This window comes from Mirounga leonina, unplaced genomic scaffold (assembly GCF_011800145.1).
Source record: "Mirounga leonina isolate KUSES-001 unplaced genomic scaffold, KU_Mleo_1.0 Mir_173, whole genome shotgun sequence".
Taxonomy (NCBI): Eukaryota; Metazoa; Chordata; class Mammalia; order Carnivora; family Phocidae; genus Mirounga; species Mirounga leonina.
The window spans coordinates 10,029,339-10,048,372 of NW_023270447.1; the positions used below are offsets into that span (position 1 = coordinate 10,029,339).

Below are 19,034 nucleotides of genomic sequence, written 5' to 3' on the forward strand. Positions count from 1 at the left end.
AAGCATTAAATCCTAATTATAGGGGCGCCTGGGTGGCTCAGTCGTTAAGCGTCTGCCTTCGGCTCAGGTCATGATCCCAGGGTCTTGGGATCGAGCCCCACATCGGGCTCCCTGCTCAGCGGGAGCCTGCTTCTCCCTCTCCTGCTCCCCTTCCTTGTGCTCCCTCTCTTGCTGTGTCTCTTTCTGTCAAATAAATAAATAAAATCTTAAAAAAAAAAAACCTAATTATAAAATGGATTTTACAAAACATCTGTACTTCTGAAAGGACGTATTGGTGGCAGTGAGATGAATTAGAGGTTATTAATATTCAGGCAAGTGGCAATGAGGACTCAAAGTAGTGGTAAAAGAAGTCAGTTCTAGATAAATTATAGAGCTGGCATTGACAGGAATTGTCACATGGTAAGCTTTCAGGAATTAGATACTTGTTAAAAGCAAGTCAGGCAATGGCCATTTCTAGATAATTGCTTAATGCCATGCTAAATATTGCCCAAGGGTTCCCAACCTCTGGTAGGTTGTTCATACCATCGTGCTCTTTCCCCATGATTAACTTCCCCCGTTTTATCCACCCTTTGAGATTGAGCTTATATCCTATTTTCAGAAGTCCTCTTCAGGTGCTTTCCAAGTGGGACTAATGCTCAACTCTTTCAATACAGTCTATATCTCATTTTTTATAATTATTATTTACTACCTAATATTTGTCTTTTTGTGCATTTTCTTGCTTTAGATATTGCCTTATCTGTAATTAAATGGGTCATTTTGAGTTTTTATCTTCAATAGATGAAAACATAATCCACTATCAATTTAGATAAACTGCTTTCTTTATAACTTCAGGTTAAAACCAAAAAAGACCCTGTATTTATCTGCATTCTTAGAAAACAGCTCTTTTTGTGGTCTCTAAATTTAGATTTGCATCAATAATGTTTTGGGGGTAAAATGATCACAGCACAAAGGCTAACATTTATAAGACCGTGCTTAGACTTCTGCGGCCTCATTCTCGTCACTGTATGATTTTACTTCAGTTTCTTTATGGTTTACTGGTATGTCCTTGGATTGTGAAACACAAAGGACTGATCTTTCTGTTCTTTGAGGGACTGACATCTTAAATGGTGAAACTGTTTGCATAATGTTCCAGAATTCATTGAAGTTTGCAGCACAGCCATGAGAATGGTTACAGTCTATAAATCAGGGTCCTAGAAAGCAGTGCTTATGTGAGGCTTTCTTTAATCCCCCCAATTAGACCACTCCAAGAAGCTTTTCCACAGCATGCTGCAGCTAGTGTTTATATGTGACTAGCATCTCAATTTGCTCTTAAATAGAATTTACCTTCATGAGTATATTTCCATGACTCTTAATATATTGAAGACCTATTTAAAGGGTTTATTTATGGTTGCATATGTAATTTTCTTTAATCTCAGTAGTTTTTTATAGAGTAATGCTAATGTTTCAAAATCTGATCAGAGATGCCAAAAATCCTTTTTAGAATGTAAACAGTTAAACTTTTCAGAATCAAATCATACAACAATAAACATCAGCAACAACTATGTCGTTTCAAATATTTGGTAATATTTTTGAGCTCAGTCCAGTAAGGAAAGCGGTTGGATAATAGCAAGACACAGCATTTTAGAAAATTTTCATATTACCATTATAAACATCATTGTTATTATATCATCAAATCCCTAACATTTATTGTTTTTATTATGTGCAGTGTACTAGGCACTCTACACACTTTATGTCATTTAATCCTTTTTAAAAAAGCACATTATTAGGTTTATAGTTATACAGATTTTGCAGGGGAATATCTCTCGAAAGTCAGGAAGGTTACTTGTCCATGATCACCAAGCTAGTAAGAACCAGAGCCATGACTCCAGAGCTTTTGCCTGCTCTGTGAGATATAAGCAAGACTACATTCTACGTGAAGGCCAGAGCTCTGGTTTGCTTCTCACTTTCACACCTGTGCATAGCATAATGCCTGGCACCTAGTGGATGATGTATAATAAGTATTTTTTAGATAAATTTACTTCTCATAGAATAATAACAATGGCAGAACCCTCCAGCAAGGCTAGGTCTCATCCTTGTAGCTTGGGTGAATATATTCCAGGAATCCCACATTAGAACACATTGGAACTCATCAGTTGGATGTATTTTTCACAGAGGAACATTTTATGTGGCAAGAAGACTCAAGACTGAATTCTTGTAGTTACATGGGTCCTTCTACACTGATCTGACAATTCGACTGCCACTGGATGGCGTGGCTTCCATAGACTTTTTAGACAGTTTTCAAGTGGACTTTGGGAGTAAAGCTCATTGGTAGGTAAGTTGGAAGTTGTGGCCATGAAAGGGACATGATGAGCTTTCCCTTGGGAACTCAAAGTCACCATTAAGAGTATTGGCTATAGTTTCTAGGACCTCAGTGTACAAAAAATGAGAAAAGTTGAGCTTTTCTAGGGATGGAAAGATGGAGGACCCTGAATGCCCCAGCTTTTCTGTTTCTTTCTTCCTCCCCCTTACCTCTTTTTTTTTTTTTAAGATTTTATTTATTTATTTGAGAGAGAGAGAATGAGAGATAGAGAGCACGAGAGGGAAGAGGGTCAGAGGGAGAAGCAGGCTCCCTGCTCAGCAGGGAGCCCGATGTGGGACTCGATCCCAGGACTCCAGGATCATGACCTGAGCCGAAGGCAGTTGCTTAACCAACTGAGCCACCCAGGCGCCCTTCTCCCCCTTACCTCTTATAACAGCTTCTTAAAAGTGATTTGAGAAACCTTAGGATGATAATCCCTTCCACAGGCTTAGAAAAGTTCATTGACGTCCTGCAGTCGCACAGCTATTCCAATCACAGTTTGTGGCAGGGGACTAGATTTGATTTCCATGTCTAGAGCTTTCCAGCTCTATTATAAATTCTTTCAAGCACTGTTTAAATTGGATAATTAAATCTTTATGTAACAACTTTATTACTTCTGAATAACTTTTTACATGTTCACAACCTTATGAGTAGGAAGGACAGTATCTTTTTACTCTTCCTGTTTTGGAGATCAAGACTTAGAAAGAGCCATGTCACACAGCTAACAAGTTGCAGAACCAGGACGCAAAACTGGATTTTCTTACCATGAGATCTGGAGTTGGGCTCACTTTAAGTGAACTGTGCAGCCAGACTAGAAGCCAGCTGGAACCAAGCAAGCCTCTTGGTTGTGTGATGGTCAAGTGGGATGAGTGGGCCACTTGGGAAAGGAGGAGGTTTGGGCAAAGGCCCTTTTTACTGAGCTCTCAATGGAGGAAACAAATAGTGGGTAAAGTAAGGGGGTGGGTTTTGAGAACTAGCTGCAATGAGTGTACAACGTGTGAATTTTACTGAGCTGGCAAGGTGGAAAGGAGCACTTCCTTGGACCTGGGTTTGAGTCTTTTTCATTACTCACTAGCTGTGCAACCCTAGGCAAATCAGCTTGATCTTTCTGAGCCTTGGTAGTCTTATCTGTAAAGCGAGGATAACAATATTAATCTAGGGAACCCTGCTCTGACTGCCCAGAAGTCTTTCTTTCTTTGTTTCCTTCTGGGTTCTGTGTCAATCATTTTAGCAGCTACATAGCTGAATCATGACCTGGTTACATACGTTGCGATACTGAATGCTGAAACCCTGGATGCACTACTGGAAGGGCACCAGAGAGACAGACACCAGCTGCCAGGGACCCAAGAGAACATTTATTACTTCCGTGACAGATTTGATCCCCAACCCATCTCAAGTCTCGTTCTCACTTTCTGTTTTGGTGGTTATCTTTGAAATAGTAAGTAGTAAATTGTTCCATTGTTAATTAATGTTTTTATTTTTTCTAGTTGTATAAATTTGGAGAGACGGTTTCTATTGTTTTTTGGACAGACACTTGGAGACCAGAAAGCTTCTTTGACAAAGTGAAGAAGAACAGACAAAACGGCATGCACACATTATGCTTACTAGGTAAGGGTTTGGGAATTGCCTTGAAGTCACAATATGGAGTTGTCATATTCTCATTTTGTTCTGCAGATAACTCGCTAGAGGTAAGAAAGGACCCAGTCTAGCCACTCTGCACGCTACATGTTTTCCCATATTCTCTGGGAGATACGCATTTTCTGCTCCAAACACTGCACGGGTATTTCTTCATGCATACCATAGTGCATGCTCCCCCTTCTTATGTCCTAATGGATCCTCTCTAGCATTCTGTATCTTACCCATTTATCCATCAGGATGCTGTTGTCAGTTTACTGCCATTCAGCAGACCTGTAGTAAGCATTTATTCTTACCAGGTACCATCCTGTATCTTCCTAGAGTTCTTTCAATACTACAGTATTGGTGCTATCAGAATTACAGATCTGAAGAGACTCTGGAGATCATCTTATTGAAGCCCATTTTATAGATGAAGTTGAGGCCCAGAGATATTAAATCATTTGCCCACTGTGTTACCCAGTTTTATCGATGGCACAATTGGTAGAATCAAGATAGCCTGTCATTCAGTTTTTTACTATATCTTGCTGTACTTTATGTTCTTTGTAGAGTTAGGTTTTTTTGGAAACTAAGGAAGTATTAGACATGGGTCCTGCCCTCAGGGTTTTGAAATCTAGTTGCTAAGTACACTAAAGTTTAAGGAACAATTAAGTTCTGTTATATGGAGAGGCAGGAAGGACAAACCAGAACTTCGGCTCTTGAATTCTCTAAGAGCTGCCCCTTTTCTTGGCTTTCCTGGGAAAAGGCAAACAAGATTAAACAATATATCTTCCTTGCTCCATGAACAAAAGCAGGAACAACGTGTGAAGTATAAGATATCATGATTCCAGATCCTCAAACCATAGATCTCGTCATTTAATCATCTGGAATTCTCATCATTTAAATTAGTATATATTTATTGGATGCCTGTTATGGTCCAGACCCTGTAGGGATTAGTGAGAATATACCATGTTAGGAAACTACAGAGAATTTAAAATGTACTTGGAAAGACAAGATATATGTGATACAATTAGAGATTAACAAAATATAGTAATAACTATATAGGTATTTCAAAGAACAAGGGGCTTTTGAGGGGAAGTTAACATAGGTTTTATGAAGGAGTTGGGACGTTTGCTACTTAAGGGGTACTTTAAGATGGGCTGGTGGGTGGGTGGTAGTAGAGCCACATGAATAAATTTATTCAGTAGACATTTATGGAGTATCTACTGGTATTTTGCATTATTCTAGGTGCTCCTAAGGTGAATAGGAGATGCTTATCTTCTAGCAAGTAGAAGTAGAAAGGGAAAAATATTAAGACTGGTCTGGCTTGATTTTTAAATGCAGTTCATTTAAAAAGCATTTATCTGTAAAAATTCTCCCCAACACTCCTCATTTTTAAAACTAGGTTCTGTGGAACATACCATTTAAAAAGTTAAAACATTAAACTAAAAACTTTATTATCACAACATTTCAGAAGCTCAAGGTGAATAAACTAATAAATGTGTTGAATTTTAAAAGATCTTAATAGATTTTTTAGACTTCCGTGTAAAGGAAGTCTTAAGTTGACATACACTTTTAATTGTACTGCAGGCCATTTGCAGTAACCAATATGCATTTTTTCTATGTGCTAGACAAGTAGAAATATTAAATAATTGGTATTTTGAACCTGAAAAGTACATTCACTGCTGGTTCCAAGAACATTTACAAATACTTAGAAGGGATTAACCTCTGCTATATTTTCGTAGGAAACTCTTTTAGTCTCCTTTATAAGAACAACTTTGATAATCACTTAGGAAAGCTGTAGAAGTCTTTCAGAAAGACCCTACAGTTGCACTGTATTTATTTATTTTTGCAAAAGCAAACTTTGGCTGAACCATTTGTTTTTAGCATGTAGAACAGGAAGCAGCTGTTGCTCTTGCTGTTGTATACTGAGTTCCTGTGAGGATGTAGAGCGCCTGTGCTTTCTTACCTTTTACCAGATTGTTCGGCTGAGCATCAGTGGTTAACAAGTGTAAAGAATCAAATATTTGTTACGCTTGCATTTCAAGCGTTAGGGGAACAGAGATTACGTGCCTTCTGGCCCCTGTGGTAGCCCCGTCCCTGGCAGTCAGTGCTCGGGAAAGCCCTTTCATTGAAAGTATGAATGATACTAAAGTGCTTATTTATAAGTTGTTCGTCCTGTCTTACCCATTTGCAAGAAAGTAAAGGTTTCTTTTCAAAATGTGGTGAGAATTTTCTTATTACGTCACATGCATTAAAGCTTACATCCTACTGCCTGAAAAATAGGTAAAGAATAGGAACATAACAAGATTTCTCAGTTGAGTCTATGTGGTTACCAGCTAGTAGAAATGAACACAATGATTTTGATGACCTGTTAGGTAGTGTATATGCCAATATTTATCAAACTCTTTCCTGTGTCTTCTTTTCCAAGAGGAAATTGGATCCTTTCAGGATGGTCTCAGGGCCAACTTCATGTTTGTTTTCTAATGATCTTTGCACACCACAAGCTTCCATTCTTCTCTGTATTTCCATAAAAAAGTGGCTAGATACAAGTGTGAGGGAAGATTGTCATAAGCTCTCAAATGAGCATTTGGGAGATTTGAGAAGAATGTTTCCCAAAAATTTAGGTGACTCAACTGAAGTTTACACACAGGGTTTTGGATAGTTAATTAAAAGAGAACTGTTTTTTGCTTCCTACAGACATCAAAGTAAAGGAGCAATCTTTGGAAAATCTGATCAAGTAAGTTCTTATTCTGAGAATGTTTACATCTATTTTTAATTCCTTAAACAATAAATTCTACTTAAACGACATGAGTTCTAAAGATTGTTGAAAATCAGCTTTCAGGGACGCCTGGGTGTCTCAGTCTGTTAAGTGTCTGCCTTCGGCTCAGGTCATGACCCCAGAGTCCTGGAATCGAGTCCCGCATCGGTCACCTTGCTCAGTGAGGAGCCTGCTTCTCCCTCTGCCTGCCGCTCCCCCTGCTTGTGCTCTGTCTCTCTCGCTCTCTGACAAATAAATAAAATCTTTTTTAAAAAATCAGCTTTCATTAACCGTTAAAAATTAAACACTTAATCCTATGAAATGAGAAAGCAGTGTGATAGGGCAGAAATAGCAGTAGATCTCACAGATTCGGTATTGAGACTGGTGGTTGGCACCTAATAGGCACTCTGTAAATACTTCTGGGATGAATTAATGAATTGGAAGTCAGAAGACATGGATTTGAGTCCTGAGTCTGTCTCTGGTTATGTGCCCTTAGACAAGTTACTTCGGTTTCTGAGTCATGTTTTTTTCATATGTATAATGAGAATTATAATTGCCTATAGGGGCAATGTGGAATAGTAGCCATTACCCACATTTGACTAATGAGCACTTGAAATATGGCTAATGTAACTGAGGAACTGAATTTATAATTTAATTTTTTAAAGATTTTATTTATTTGTCAGAGAGAGCACAAGCAGGGGGAGTGGCAGGCAGAGGGAGAAGCACGTTCCCCGCTGAGCAGGGAGCCCGATGCGGAGCTCAATCCCAGGACCCTGGGACCATGACCTGAGCTGAAGGCAGATGCTTAACTGACTGAGCCACCCAGATGTCCCTATAATTTGAGTATTATTACTACTCAACTTAGTTATTGGAAAAGTATATTTAGGATAACTTTAATATGTAAATCTATGTTTATAACCATGAATTTTATGGAATTTAAATGCAGATTAGGTATGCTAATGAAAATTTAATACTTGAATTAATATGTGCTGCAAGTATGAAATAGCAGATGTTAAAAACTTAGTACAAAAACAGTCTCTTTAATAATTTTTATAGGAGTAAATGTTGAAATATATTTTGGATATATTGGGTAAAAGTTAATTTTGCCTTTTTTTTTTTTTACCTTTTTTAATATGGCTACTAGGAAATTTAAAATTATGTTTGTGGTTTGCATTACATTTCTCTTGGACAGTGCTGACTTTAGAGAATTGTTTTGAGAGTCAGTAAAATATATGAACTGTTTTGTAAGCTACAAAAGCAGTATTTTTATTATGCTTATTGGGCAGACATGGTAGGCTTCAAGCCATCAGAAGTAACACATCCAACCCTCCAAGATTTTCAGATATTTATCGCTTTAGTTTACTTTTCTTAGAGGAATAAGTGAAAAGAGGAATATGTGGCTTAAACATGGTAATAAAAGTGAACACTATAGAACCTGATTAAGCAAGGATCTAGAACAAATTGCCACTTAACTTGAACTGTTTTTGCCTAGGATATCACTTAAATAACAGTAACTTTGACTTGAACATTTATCATTAAGTTGTTGGGCTTTTATTTCTGCCAGCATTTCAGTGAGATGAGAGGATAGTTGAAGTAGAAAAATGAAAAAAGCTTAAACTTAGAAAATTATGGTATTCATGCTTTAGTATGCTTAAAGTGGGTAATGTGCAAATGCTTCAGACAGAATATGGACTGTGGTACTTGACTATACCTGGAGGAATAATTGCATTAAAAATGTATTATGTAAGTTCATGGCTAAGAACAGTGGCATCTAGTTTTATACTTACAGAGGAAGGAAGATCTATGAACCTCCTCGGTATATGAGCGTAAACCAAGCAGCCCAGCAACTTCTGGAGATTGTTCAGAATCAACGAATACGAGGAGAAGAACCAGGTACTCAAGGCCCTAAAAGGGTTCTCATATTCCCTACTGCTGCATTAAGATATGTACCTGATACAAGTTCACATACACACACCCACCCCACCGCCACCGCCACCACCAATGAAGCAAGAGTCAGTGTGTTTGCATTGTACTCTTTCTTGTCATTTTTTAAATCAATTTTAACTTAAATTTCATAGGCTGAAAGTTGTACTGAAGGAAAAATAATGGAGTTCTTCCTAGGAAAATTAATACCATTCCAGAAAGTGAGGATTTTTCACAAATTAACTGTAAATCAGATTTTATGTAAATATGTTAATATGTAAGTATTTAGGTAAAATGCAGAACTTCCTTTTTAGCCTAAATCTGTGTATGGTGAGATCTGTCCTGCAAAAAATACACTTATTCTGCTTTTTCTCTTTCACAACACTGAGACCGAGGATAGTTTTCTTCAGGATAAAAAGAGAATTTATCCTTATACTCTTAACACTTTGCCACAAATGTGTACTGTGGACTTGGGAGGACCATTACGCTCCTTAATTATCACAGGAGACAGCATGCATCCACTGGAGATGGAGATACTAAGTATGTTTTCTGTACCAGACTGTATGTGGTATATAATGAAGTGTTGGTCATCAGTAAATCTTTATTGAGAGGTTCTTTAATGAAACTGTCATATTCTGTTATAAGGTGCTGACTGCCTTTGAGTACCTATCTCTTGATGGAAAAAGATACATGAAGAGATTCTTGAATGACTGTTGCTGATTTTTTCTCGTTAGTAGGCCTTGTTAAAGTCATGAAACAAATAATGTGCAGGGGTGTTCCGTATTCATAATTCCGTACACTTAGGCCTAAACTTGCATGCCTGCTTGTCCTTGTAATATCATTTGCCCCATTTTGATCATGTTCCATTGGGACAGCTTTCCCAAGTAAACAAAACCATCAGAAGGTTGGTACTTAAAAGCATAAGTAATGTCATAATGCCTGTTATTTGTTCAGGGCTCTGTAGTTTACTAAATTCTTTCATGTCTGTTATCTTATCCCTTACAACCACCATTTAAGAAAGATAGTATTCTTGTTTTAAAAATGAAAAAACTAAAGTTTGACATAGCTGATTAGGTGGCCAAGCAAAAAATCAAATCTGTGTATTTATCTCATAATCCCCTTGTTTTTCTAGTATATCTTGGTCAGTGTGAACATATCTCAAGCAACTTATTGAAAATACAGGCAGGTAGTAAACACTGTTCACTCAGAAGCTATTTAAAGACAAATGCTATGCAATCATAAAGAGTATGGATATACATAATTATTTATCAAGTCCTGAAAACTTAAACAAGGGCAAGCCTTTAGAATTCTGAAAGAGGGGGCGCCTGGGTGGCTCAGTCGTTAAGCGTCTGCCTTCGGCTCAGGTCATGATCCCAGGGTCCTGGGATTGAGCCCCACATCGGGCTCCCTGCTCTGCGGGAGGCCTGCTTCTCCCTCTCCTGCTCCCCCTGCTTGTGTTCCCTCTCTCGCTATGTCTCTCTCTGTCAAATAAATAAATAAAATCTTAAAAAAAAAAAAAAAAAAAAGAATTCTGAAAGAGTAAAGTTAGGAAGTACCACTTTACATGTCAGGTAGTTCATATAATTTAGAAAAGCTTTAGATAAATCAATAGGTAATTGGTCTGTAATGAGTGACTCAGGAGATTTAAGATATTTGGGGCTTCTTTAAATGTACTTTTGGTACTAATGTTAGTTTAAATGTCGGGCGGGATAATGCATTTGCTGAATTGAATGGCAGTATTTTTTTCTTCTCTTAATAGCAGTCACCGAGAAGACACTCTGTGTTGGCTTAGCCAGGGTTGGAGCCGAAGACCAGAAAGTTGCAGCGGGCACTTTGCAGCAAATGTGTGCTGTGGACTTGGGAGGACCATTACACTCCTTAATTATCACAGGCGACAACATGCATCCACTGGAGATGGAGATGCTAAGTTTGTTTTCCATACCAGAAAATAGCTCAGAATCCTGTTGATGAACTTCATGAACTTAGACATTTTCTATTGTTAGATACTAATTTCAGTCGTATATGCATATACACATATTTGTAAAATGAACAGTTCTTTTGGTTTACCTAATAATTATAAAGCAAGTGACCAAGAAGAAAGATGTTGATTCAACAATACTTGGTTTCCTGTGGCAGTGAGTTTTTTTTCCCTATAACATCATCAGTTGTTTCTATTTTAGTAGTTTTTCAGGATATACACACATGGAGCAGACCAAGCCTGAAAAGTTGCAGAGACATTCATAAACCGAGTTGTTTAAAAGCAGTTTTTACTTATGAAATGAGTTTATACAACGTGGAACTTTCTTCTTTCTTAAAAAGTCAGCTGTCCTGACGATAAGATGAGTTGTCCTTACAGCAGTTGGTATTAGTGCATATAAGCAGAGGTGGGAAGAATAAGTCCCACCCAACAGTCCTACTTACTTAAAGCTCAGCTGAGCACATGCCACAAAATGACATCCTTCTGAATTGCCTTGTCTTGTTTAGCTGACATCCTAATTATGTGGTTCATATTCTGCTGTATTTTGGAGGTTATATAATTGTTGAATTATAAATGTTCAGCCAGCCATGTACAGTTGCTGTTTGGTTTTAAATAACATCTTTCACATCCAAGTTGACAAATGGAAAACTTACTACAAAATACAGTTTTAAAAAATTTAAATTTGGAGGCAGTGGGTTAGTCAAGATTTGTCATATCACTTAGCTCAGTTGATATGGCACTGTATGTATGTATGTAGTCACATTCTTTCTCCCAGTTATAAATAGCACTCCATTTATTATATTTCATGACTGTAGAGCCTTGTACTTTTTGGTAGTTCATAACAGAAATAGCTTTGCTATATGCTAGTTTAGTTGGTCTAACTTTAACTATTTCCGAGGCTTAATCAACCATAGCTTAACTTTCGTTAAATTCATTGGAAGTTGAATGTACACTTTCCTACTTCCGGGGAGCAGTGATTAACAAGAAATCATTTTGACATTTTTCTTTTCTTAAGTAGTCTCCATGCCCAGCATGAAGCCCAACACAGGGCTTGAACTAACGACCCTGAGATCAAGAGCTGAGCTGAAATTAAGAGTCGGACGCTCAACTAGGGGCCCCTGACTTATTTCATTTGAGATAAAAGATATTTCATATATATATGAAATATTCCATTTTTAGTCTGTTACACAAAAGGGGAGAGAGCCAAGGACATTTAAATGCTAATTCTGTGTTGTTTTCTTCTGAAGCATTAAAGCAAGCATTGAATAAATATTATAAAAGGAAAGATTTCTACCTTTGGTAATGGTGGAATAGCTTGTAATATATAAGCCCTCCCAATTAATAAACGCTGGACAAAATATAACTGTCTAAAGACCCTGAGGGGAATGACCAAAAGCAGGCTGAGACTTATGCTTATATACAGCTTTTTCCCTCAGGACATTTCCCAAGTCTGTCCGGTAAGGGACAGAGAGAAGGTTGCAGTCTTACTGGTTTGAGGGGTCAGAGAAATTGGGGGCTGCTAGAGGACCTCTATATTGAGGAGGAAATTCTAGAAATGAAGGTGGCACTAAAGGAGAAAGAAGCCAGCCTTCCAATCTACATATAAATCTCTTAACTCTTTGGCTAACTCCTGAATTGTGCTTGTACAGGGAAGTCTCCATGAACCTGGTGGAAAGCCAGAGCTGGAAGGCTGAAAAATCTGAGCAGAGCTTGTTGCTCTGTATTGCAAGAGAAAACAGAATTTCGAGTTTGAATCCTGACAAGTTAGAAGGCTTGGTAAGCATCTTAGGCTTTCTGTCAAATCCCTAGAATGGCCATGTATTAGAAAAGACTATGCCCAGGGCTAAGGATTTGCACTGAATCTAAAAAGAAAACCTTTAATGTAATATAAAATCAAGGTGAGTAGTCAGTAATTTAACTGCCTGTTGGAACATATCATAACACTTCCAGGGTGTGATAACAAAATGAGTCTCTTTAGGATATCAACAATGACTAGAATATAAGATAACACATTGAAAGAAACAGGAAAACGTGATCTTTGGTCAAAAGCGGGGAGGGGGAGGGGGGAAGTAGAAAGAGATCCTAACATAATCCAGATCTTGGAATTAGCAGATGGGGATTTTAAAGCAGTTAGCAGAACTAGGCTCAAAGATGAAAAGGATAAATGGTTGTAATGAAGTGCAGATGGATAGAAATTATCCTATCTGAAGAATAAAGAATAAAAAAAGGTTGGAGGGAAGAAAGAAAGCACAGAGCCGCAAAGCCACGTGGGGTGATATGCAGCAGTTCAGTGCATATGTAACTGGATTTCCAGAAGGAGAAGAGAGAGAAAATAGGGCAGAAAAAAGATGAGTTAAGTAAAGGTCAAAATTTTTCCCAAGTTTGTTGAAACTATAAATACGCAGATCCAGTAAGCTCAGTGAACTCTAAGCAGAATAAATACAGAGAAAACACCTAAGACATCGTAGTTAAAACTGATGAGAACCAAAGATAGGAGAAAATCTTAAAAGCCACCATGAGTGGTAGTAGGGAACCCACTACGTACAGGGGAGCAATAAATGTTGCCTGCTTCACCTCAGAAACAATGGAGGTCATGAGACAACAGGAAGAGATCTATAAAGTACTGAAGTTAAAAAACAAAGCCAACCAAACCCTACCAGTCTATATCCAGTAAAAACGTCCTTCAAAAATGAAAGCAAAATAAAGCAGTCTTCATAAAAATAGAATTTGTCACTAGCAGACCTATAAGGAAAGCTGAGGGAGGATTTTTAGGCTGAACATAAATGACATTAGATGGAAGGAAATAGTATGTGAGTATAAAAGACTCAATTTTTTCTTTTTTTCTTTTTTTTTTTTAAAGAGTTTATTTATTTATTCATGAGAGACAGAGAGAGGGAGAGAGAGGCAGAGGGAGAAGCAGGCTCCCAAGGAGCAGAGAGCCCGATGCGGGACTCGATCCCAGGACCCTGAGATCATGACCTGAGCCGAAGGCAGACGCTTAACCATCTGAGCCACCCAGGCTCCCGTGGACTCAATTTTTTCTTAATGTTTTTAAAAGATAACTGAATTTAGCATGGTATACTGGTGTATAGTTAGATTTCAACAGTAATACAAGTTACAGGGGTTAAAGGGTATTACACAGTGGCAGTTCTTACATTTTACTTAAACTGGTAGAATACTGGGATGCCTGGGTGGCTCAGTCGGTTACCAAGCGGCTCCCTTCGGCTCAGGTCACAATCCCAAAGTCCTGGGATGGAGCCCCACATCAGGCTCCCTGCTCAGCGGGAAGTCTGCTTCTCCCTCTCCCTCTGCCTGCTGCTTCCCCTGCTTGTGCTCGCTCTCTCTGTCAAATAAATAAAATCTTAAAAAAATAAAGTGGTGGAATACTAACTATAGACTGATAAGGTTATGTATGTTATGTATTGAAATCCCTTGGCAACTGCTATAAAAAAATAAGGCAGAAGTAAAAAAAAAAAATTAGAGGAATTAAAATTGGATACTGAAGGAGATTTATCCAAAAGCAGGAAATATAGGTAAAAAATATATAGGACAGATAGCAAAATGGTAGACCTAAATGCAACCCAACTAGTAATTACTTAAATGTAAATCAAACACTCCAATTAAAAACTAGATTTTTTTAAAGGCCCAACTATATGTTGTCTACAAGAGTTAAACTTTAAAGACACAAGATGAGGAAAAATAGAACATGCAAACTGTAAGCATAAGAAAACAAGTGGCTATATTAATATAAGACAAAATAGACTTTAAAAGAAGGAGTACACTGGAGATAGACTTTTCATAAAAAAGGGGTAGTTCATCAAGAAGATATAATCCTAAATGTGTCTTCATTGAATACCAGCTTCAAAATACACAAGGCAAAAACTGACAAAGGAGGTACAGACAAGTCTACAATCAGTTGAGGATTTTAATGAACCTCTTAGCAACTGATAAACTAACAAAAATATTGATGATTTGAACAAAAAGCATTTGGACCAAACTGATAACTGCTAGATCACTACATGCAATAGTGGTAGAATAGACATTATTTTCAAGCATGTATGAAACGTTCAGCAAAGTAGACCATATGCTTGGCTATTAACCACAATGGAGTTAAAAATCACTAACAAAAAGGTGTCTAGAAAAGTCTTAAATATTTGGAAATAAAACATCTAACTGAATAAAAACAAAAACAAAATGTGAAAATTTGTAGGATGCAGATGAAGCAGTGCTTAGAAATGTATATCAATTATCTGGGCGCCTGGGTGGCTCAGTGGTTAAGAGTCTGCCTTTGGCTCAGGTCGTGATCCCAGGGTCCTGGGATTGAGCCCCACATCAGGTTCCCTTTTCCACGGGAAGCCTGCTTCTCCCTCTCCCACTCTCCCTGCTTGTATTCCTTCTCTCGCTGTGTCTCTCTGTCAAATAAATGAATAAAATCGTTTTTTTTTTTAATTTTTATTTTTTAAAGATTTTATTCATTTATTTGACAGAGACAGAGACAGCGAGAGCAGGAACACAAGCAGGGGGAGAGGGAGAAGCAGACTCCCCGCCGAGCAGGGAGCCCGATGTGGGACTCGATCCCAGGACCCTGGGACCATGACCTGAGCCGAAGGCAGTCGCTTAACCAACTGAGCCACCCAGGCGCCCCGAATAAAATCTTTTTAAAAAAATAAAATCAATGATCTGTTTCCATCTTAGCTAGAAAAAAAAGAAAAGCGTATAAAAATTAAGAAGGAAGGAAATACTGAACATCACAGCAGAAATCAGTGAAATAGAAAATGGACAATAAAATTAACAAAGCCAATGGAATGTCGAAAATTTTAAAGACTAACAATGGTAACATTTGCAAGGATATGGAGTAACTGAAATTTGCCTGCTGTTGGTAGGAATATAAATTGGCACAACTACTTTGGAAAGTAGTTTTAGTTTCCTATAAATTAAATCCTGTGAACTAGCAAGATCAGTTCTAGGTATTTACCCAAAAGAAATGAAGACCTTGACAAAAATTGTACAAGAATGTTTATAACTGTATATATTTATTCATTCATAGCCCCAAACTAGAACCAAGGATTGTGTCTATCAATAGAATGGATTTTAAAATTTTGCTATATTTTACAATGGAACATTACTTAGCAATAAAACGGAATGAACCACTGACTCCTACATGAATTTAAAAAAAAGTGAAAGAAGCCAGACACGGAAGCGGACTATACAATTCCATTTATATGAAGTTTAGCAATAGGCAGAAATAATTAAACAGGCCTTGCCTGTGGTGGAGAGAATGAAGATTGGCAAGGGACAAAAGGGAACCTGAAAGTAATGGAAATGTTCTCTATCTTGATTGGGTATTGGTTGTATGGATATAAACATTTACCAAAATTCATTCAAATATATAGATTTAGGATCTGTGCATTTTTCTGTATAAGGATTGCCAGATAAAATAGGGTACCCAGTTAAATTGAATTACAGATAAATAATGAATATATATATTCATTATATATATATATGTATTATATATATATGTATTATATATATATACATATATATCCCATTCCATAATTGGGACACATTTATACTAAAGATGGTTATTTATTTGAACTGAAATTTAACAGGGCGCCTTTATTTGCTAATTCTGATGACACTATTCTGTGTATAATTTAACCTCAAGTTAAATGAAATTGTAGGGGTGCCTGGGTGGTTCAGTTGTCCGATTCTTGATTTCAGCTTAGGTCATGGTCTCAGGTCGTGAGATCAAGCCCCACTCTGCACTGAGCATGAAGCCTGCTTAAGATTCTCTCTCTCTCCTTCTGCCCCTCCCCCAGTCCCATGCTCTGTAAATAAATAAATGAAATTGTAAAATGAAAAGTGTGCATTATTCATCAGAAAAAGGAACACTCTTATTTTTGGTCTACTATCATGAAATCCTGGTGTTTGGTAGTTAAATACTCCATTTATTTGTTTAGTAGTTTCTAGCTCTTTAATAGTAAATTCTCAGTCAGTGAAACCACGCCTATAATCTAGACACAAATAGTTTCATCACCAAAAAAACTCCCTCCCACTATCCCTTTATATTCAAGCCTCTACCCATCCACTTTTTAGCAATTATATAGAGTTAAAAGATTCACATTCAGGTTTTTATATGACATGAGTTTTTTTTTTTTTAATTTTATTCTATTATGTTAGTCACCATACAGTACATCATTAGTTTTTGATATAGTGTTCCATGATTCATTGTTTTCGTATAACACCCAGTGCTCCATGCAGTTCCTGGGTTCCTGGGTCATGTGGTAAATGCATATTTGTAAGAAACCCCTGAAACGATTTGCAGAGTAACTCTATCATTTTGCAATCCCACCAGTATTGTGAAAGAATTGCCATTGCTCTGTGTCTTTGCCAGTATTTCATATTGGCAGTATTTTTTATTTTAGCTATTCTGATAAGCATGTTGTGGTATATGTCATCATAGTTTTGATTTGCACTGTCCTAGTGCAATGATGTTAACATCTTTCACATGCTTATTTATCATTTTTAATATCCTATTTAATGAAGCATTCATTCATGTCTTTTAATTTGGATTGTTTTCTTATGCTTAAGTTTTGGGCATTCTTTGCATATTCTGGATACACATTCTTTGTCAGATAGATATGTGATTTGCAAATATTTTCTCCCAATCCATAGTTTGTCCTTTTATTCCCTTAACCATGTCTTTTGGTAAAGCAAAAGTTTTTCATTTTGATGAAATACAGATTATGAGTTTTTTCTTGTGTGGATTATGTTTTGTTACTATGTCTAAGAACCCATCATCGAACTGAAAGACATGTAGATTTTATCCTGTGTTTTCTTGTAAAATTTTTATAGTTTTGCATTTTACATTTAGATCGTTTTAGAGTTTATTTTTGTATGAAGTGTGAGTTTTAATATCAAGGTTCTTTTTTTGCATATAGATGTCCAATTGCTCCAACACCATTAGTTTTTATTTATTTATCTTTATTTTTTCACCATTAGTTTTTAAAAAGACTACCCTTTCTCCATTGAATTGTTTTTGCACCATTGTCAAAAATCAGTTGGCCATATTTGTATGGATCTTTTTGCTGTTTTGTTGATTTATGTTTCCCTTCTGTGATACCACACTATCTTGATTACTTTGGGTTTATGGTAAATCTTTAAAAAAGGTAGTTTGATTCCTCTAATTTTATTCTTTTTTCAAAATTGTTTTATCTATTCTAGTTCTTTTGCTTTTCCATATAAATATTAGAATGGACTAGTTGATATCTATAATAAAGCTCGTGAGATTTTGATTGAAATTAATTATGATGCATTTAGGTGTGGATATTTCGGGGTTTGTCCTTTTTGGAGTTGGCTTATAGCCTCTTGAACCTGTAGGTTTATTTGCCAGGTTGGGAAGTTTTCAGCCATTATTTCAAACATTTTTCCAGCACTGTCCGGTTCAGCATGGTATGCAGAGTCCTTTCTTTCCAGGACTCTGATACCAAATGTTAGACATTTCTTATTATGCCCCAGGTCTCTCAGATCTGTTCTTTCTTTTTTCCCCCAGTCTATTTTCTCTGCCATTCAGAGTGGATAACTTTATTGATCTAGCTCCAAGTTCATTGACTCTTTCCCCTGCTCCATTTTCTGTTGAATCCATTCTGTATGGTTTGGGTTTATATTGTTTGTTTTTTAGTTGCTGATATAAAATTTCTATTTGTTCTTTTTATATCTTCTATTTTCTGTTTTAATATTTGTTGCAAGATTATTTCTGATGGCTTGTTCAAGTATTTTTATAATGGCTGCTTTAAAGTCTTTGTCAGGTAATTCCAATATTGATGTCATCTCAGCCTCATCTGTTGATTGTTTTTCTTCCACAAGTTGAAATTTTTGTGGCACTTTATAGAATAATTTTTTATTGTAGTGTGGACATTGTGAGTATTATGAGATTCTGGGTCTTGTTCAGATTCTATGGAGAATGGCAATCTATTTGTTCCAATAGGGAGTCAACCTGGTTAGGTTCAGAATGTAATTACTAATCTACCTTCTGTGGGCTGTGTCCGTTCAGTTTTCAAGGATTGCAGTTTTCTTTGGATCTATTTCAGGTTGTGCCCCTCAGTAGGGGACCTAGACAGTCTGGGACCTAGCTGATTGGCTAGTTTAGTTCTGAAGATGTTTTGGTATGCTGAGTAGGATCAGATCCAAACATTAGTGACTTGAGGGTTCATAAACAACTTCATGAGGTTGCTTTCCTTTGCCCCTCCCATTCCATGATCTCTCTGCTGCTTCCTGGTTCCCTAGGCTCCCCTTTTCAGTCCTCTGGCCATAAACTTGGGGTTCTTGTTACTCTACACAGTTGCTCTGTCTCATATCTTCATGATTGAGCCTACATCCTGACCCATGTGGAGGGACAGAAAGAAAAAAAGCAGAGGGGCTGG

At 37.1% G+C, this 19,034-nt stretch overlaps 1 protein-coding gene across 3 annotated transcripts in view; it reads left to right on the plus strand.

The window, feature by feature from the left end:
* The window catches only part of DPH5 (diphthamide biosynthesis 5), a 38,820-nt gene extending 26,355 nt beyond the window's left edge, over positions 1–12,465 (plus strand). Inside the window, exons 5-8 of one of the 3 annotated variants that reach the window (XM_035017915.1) lie at positions 3,826–3,946; positions 6,650–6,689; positions 8,500–8,603; positions 10,393–12,465. In XM_035017915.1, coding sequence (XP_034873806.1) covers positions 3,826–3,946; positions 6,650–6,689; positions 8,500–8,603; positions 10,393–10,601 — 474 coding nt within the window. In that variant the 3' untranslated portion in view covers positions 10,602–12,465. The remainder of the gene's footprint in view (positions 1–3,825; positions 3,947–6,649; positions 6,690–8,499; positions 8,604–10,392) is intronic. The other 2 variants (XM_035017914.1, XM_035017916.1) reach the window with 2 other exon arrangements.
* The last annotated feature ends 6,569 nt before the right edge of the window (positions 12,466–19,034 follow it).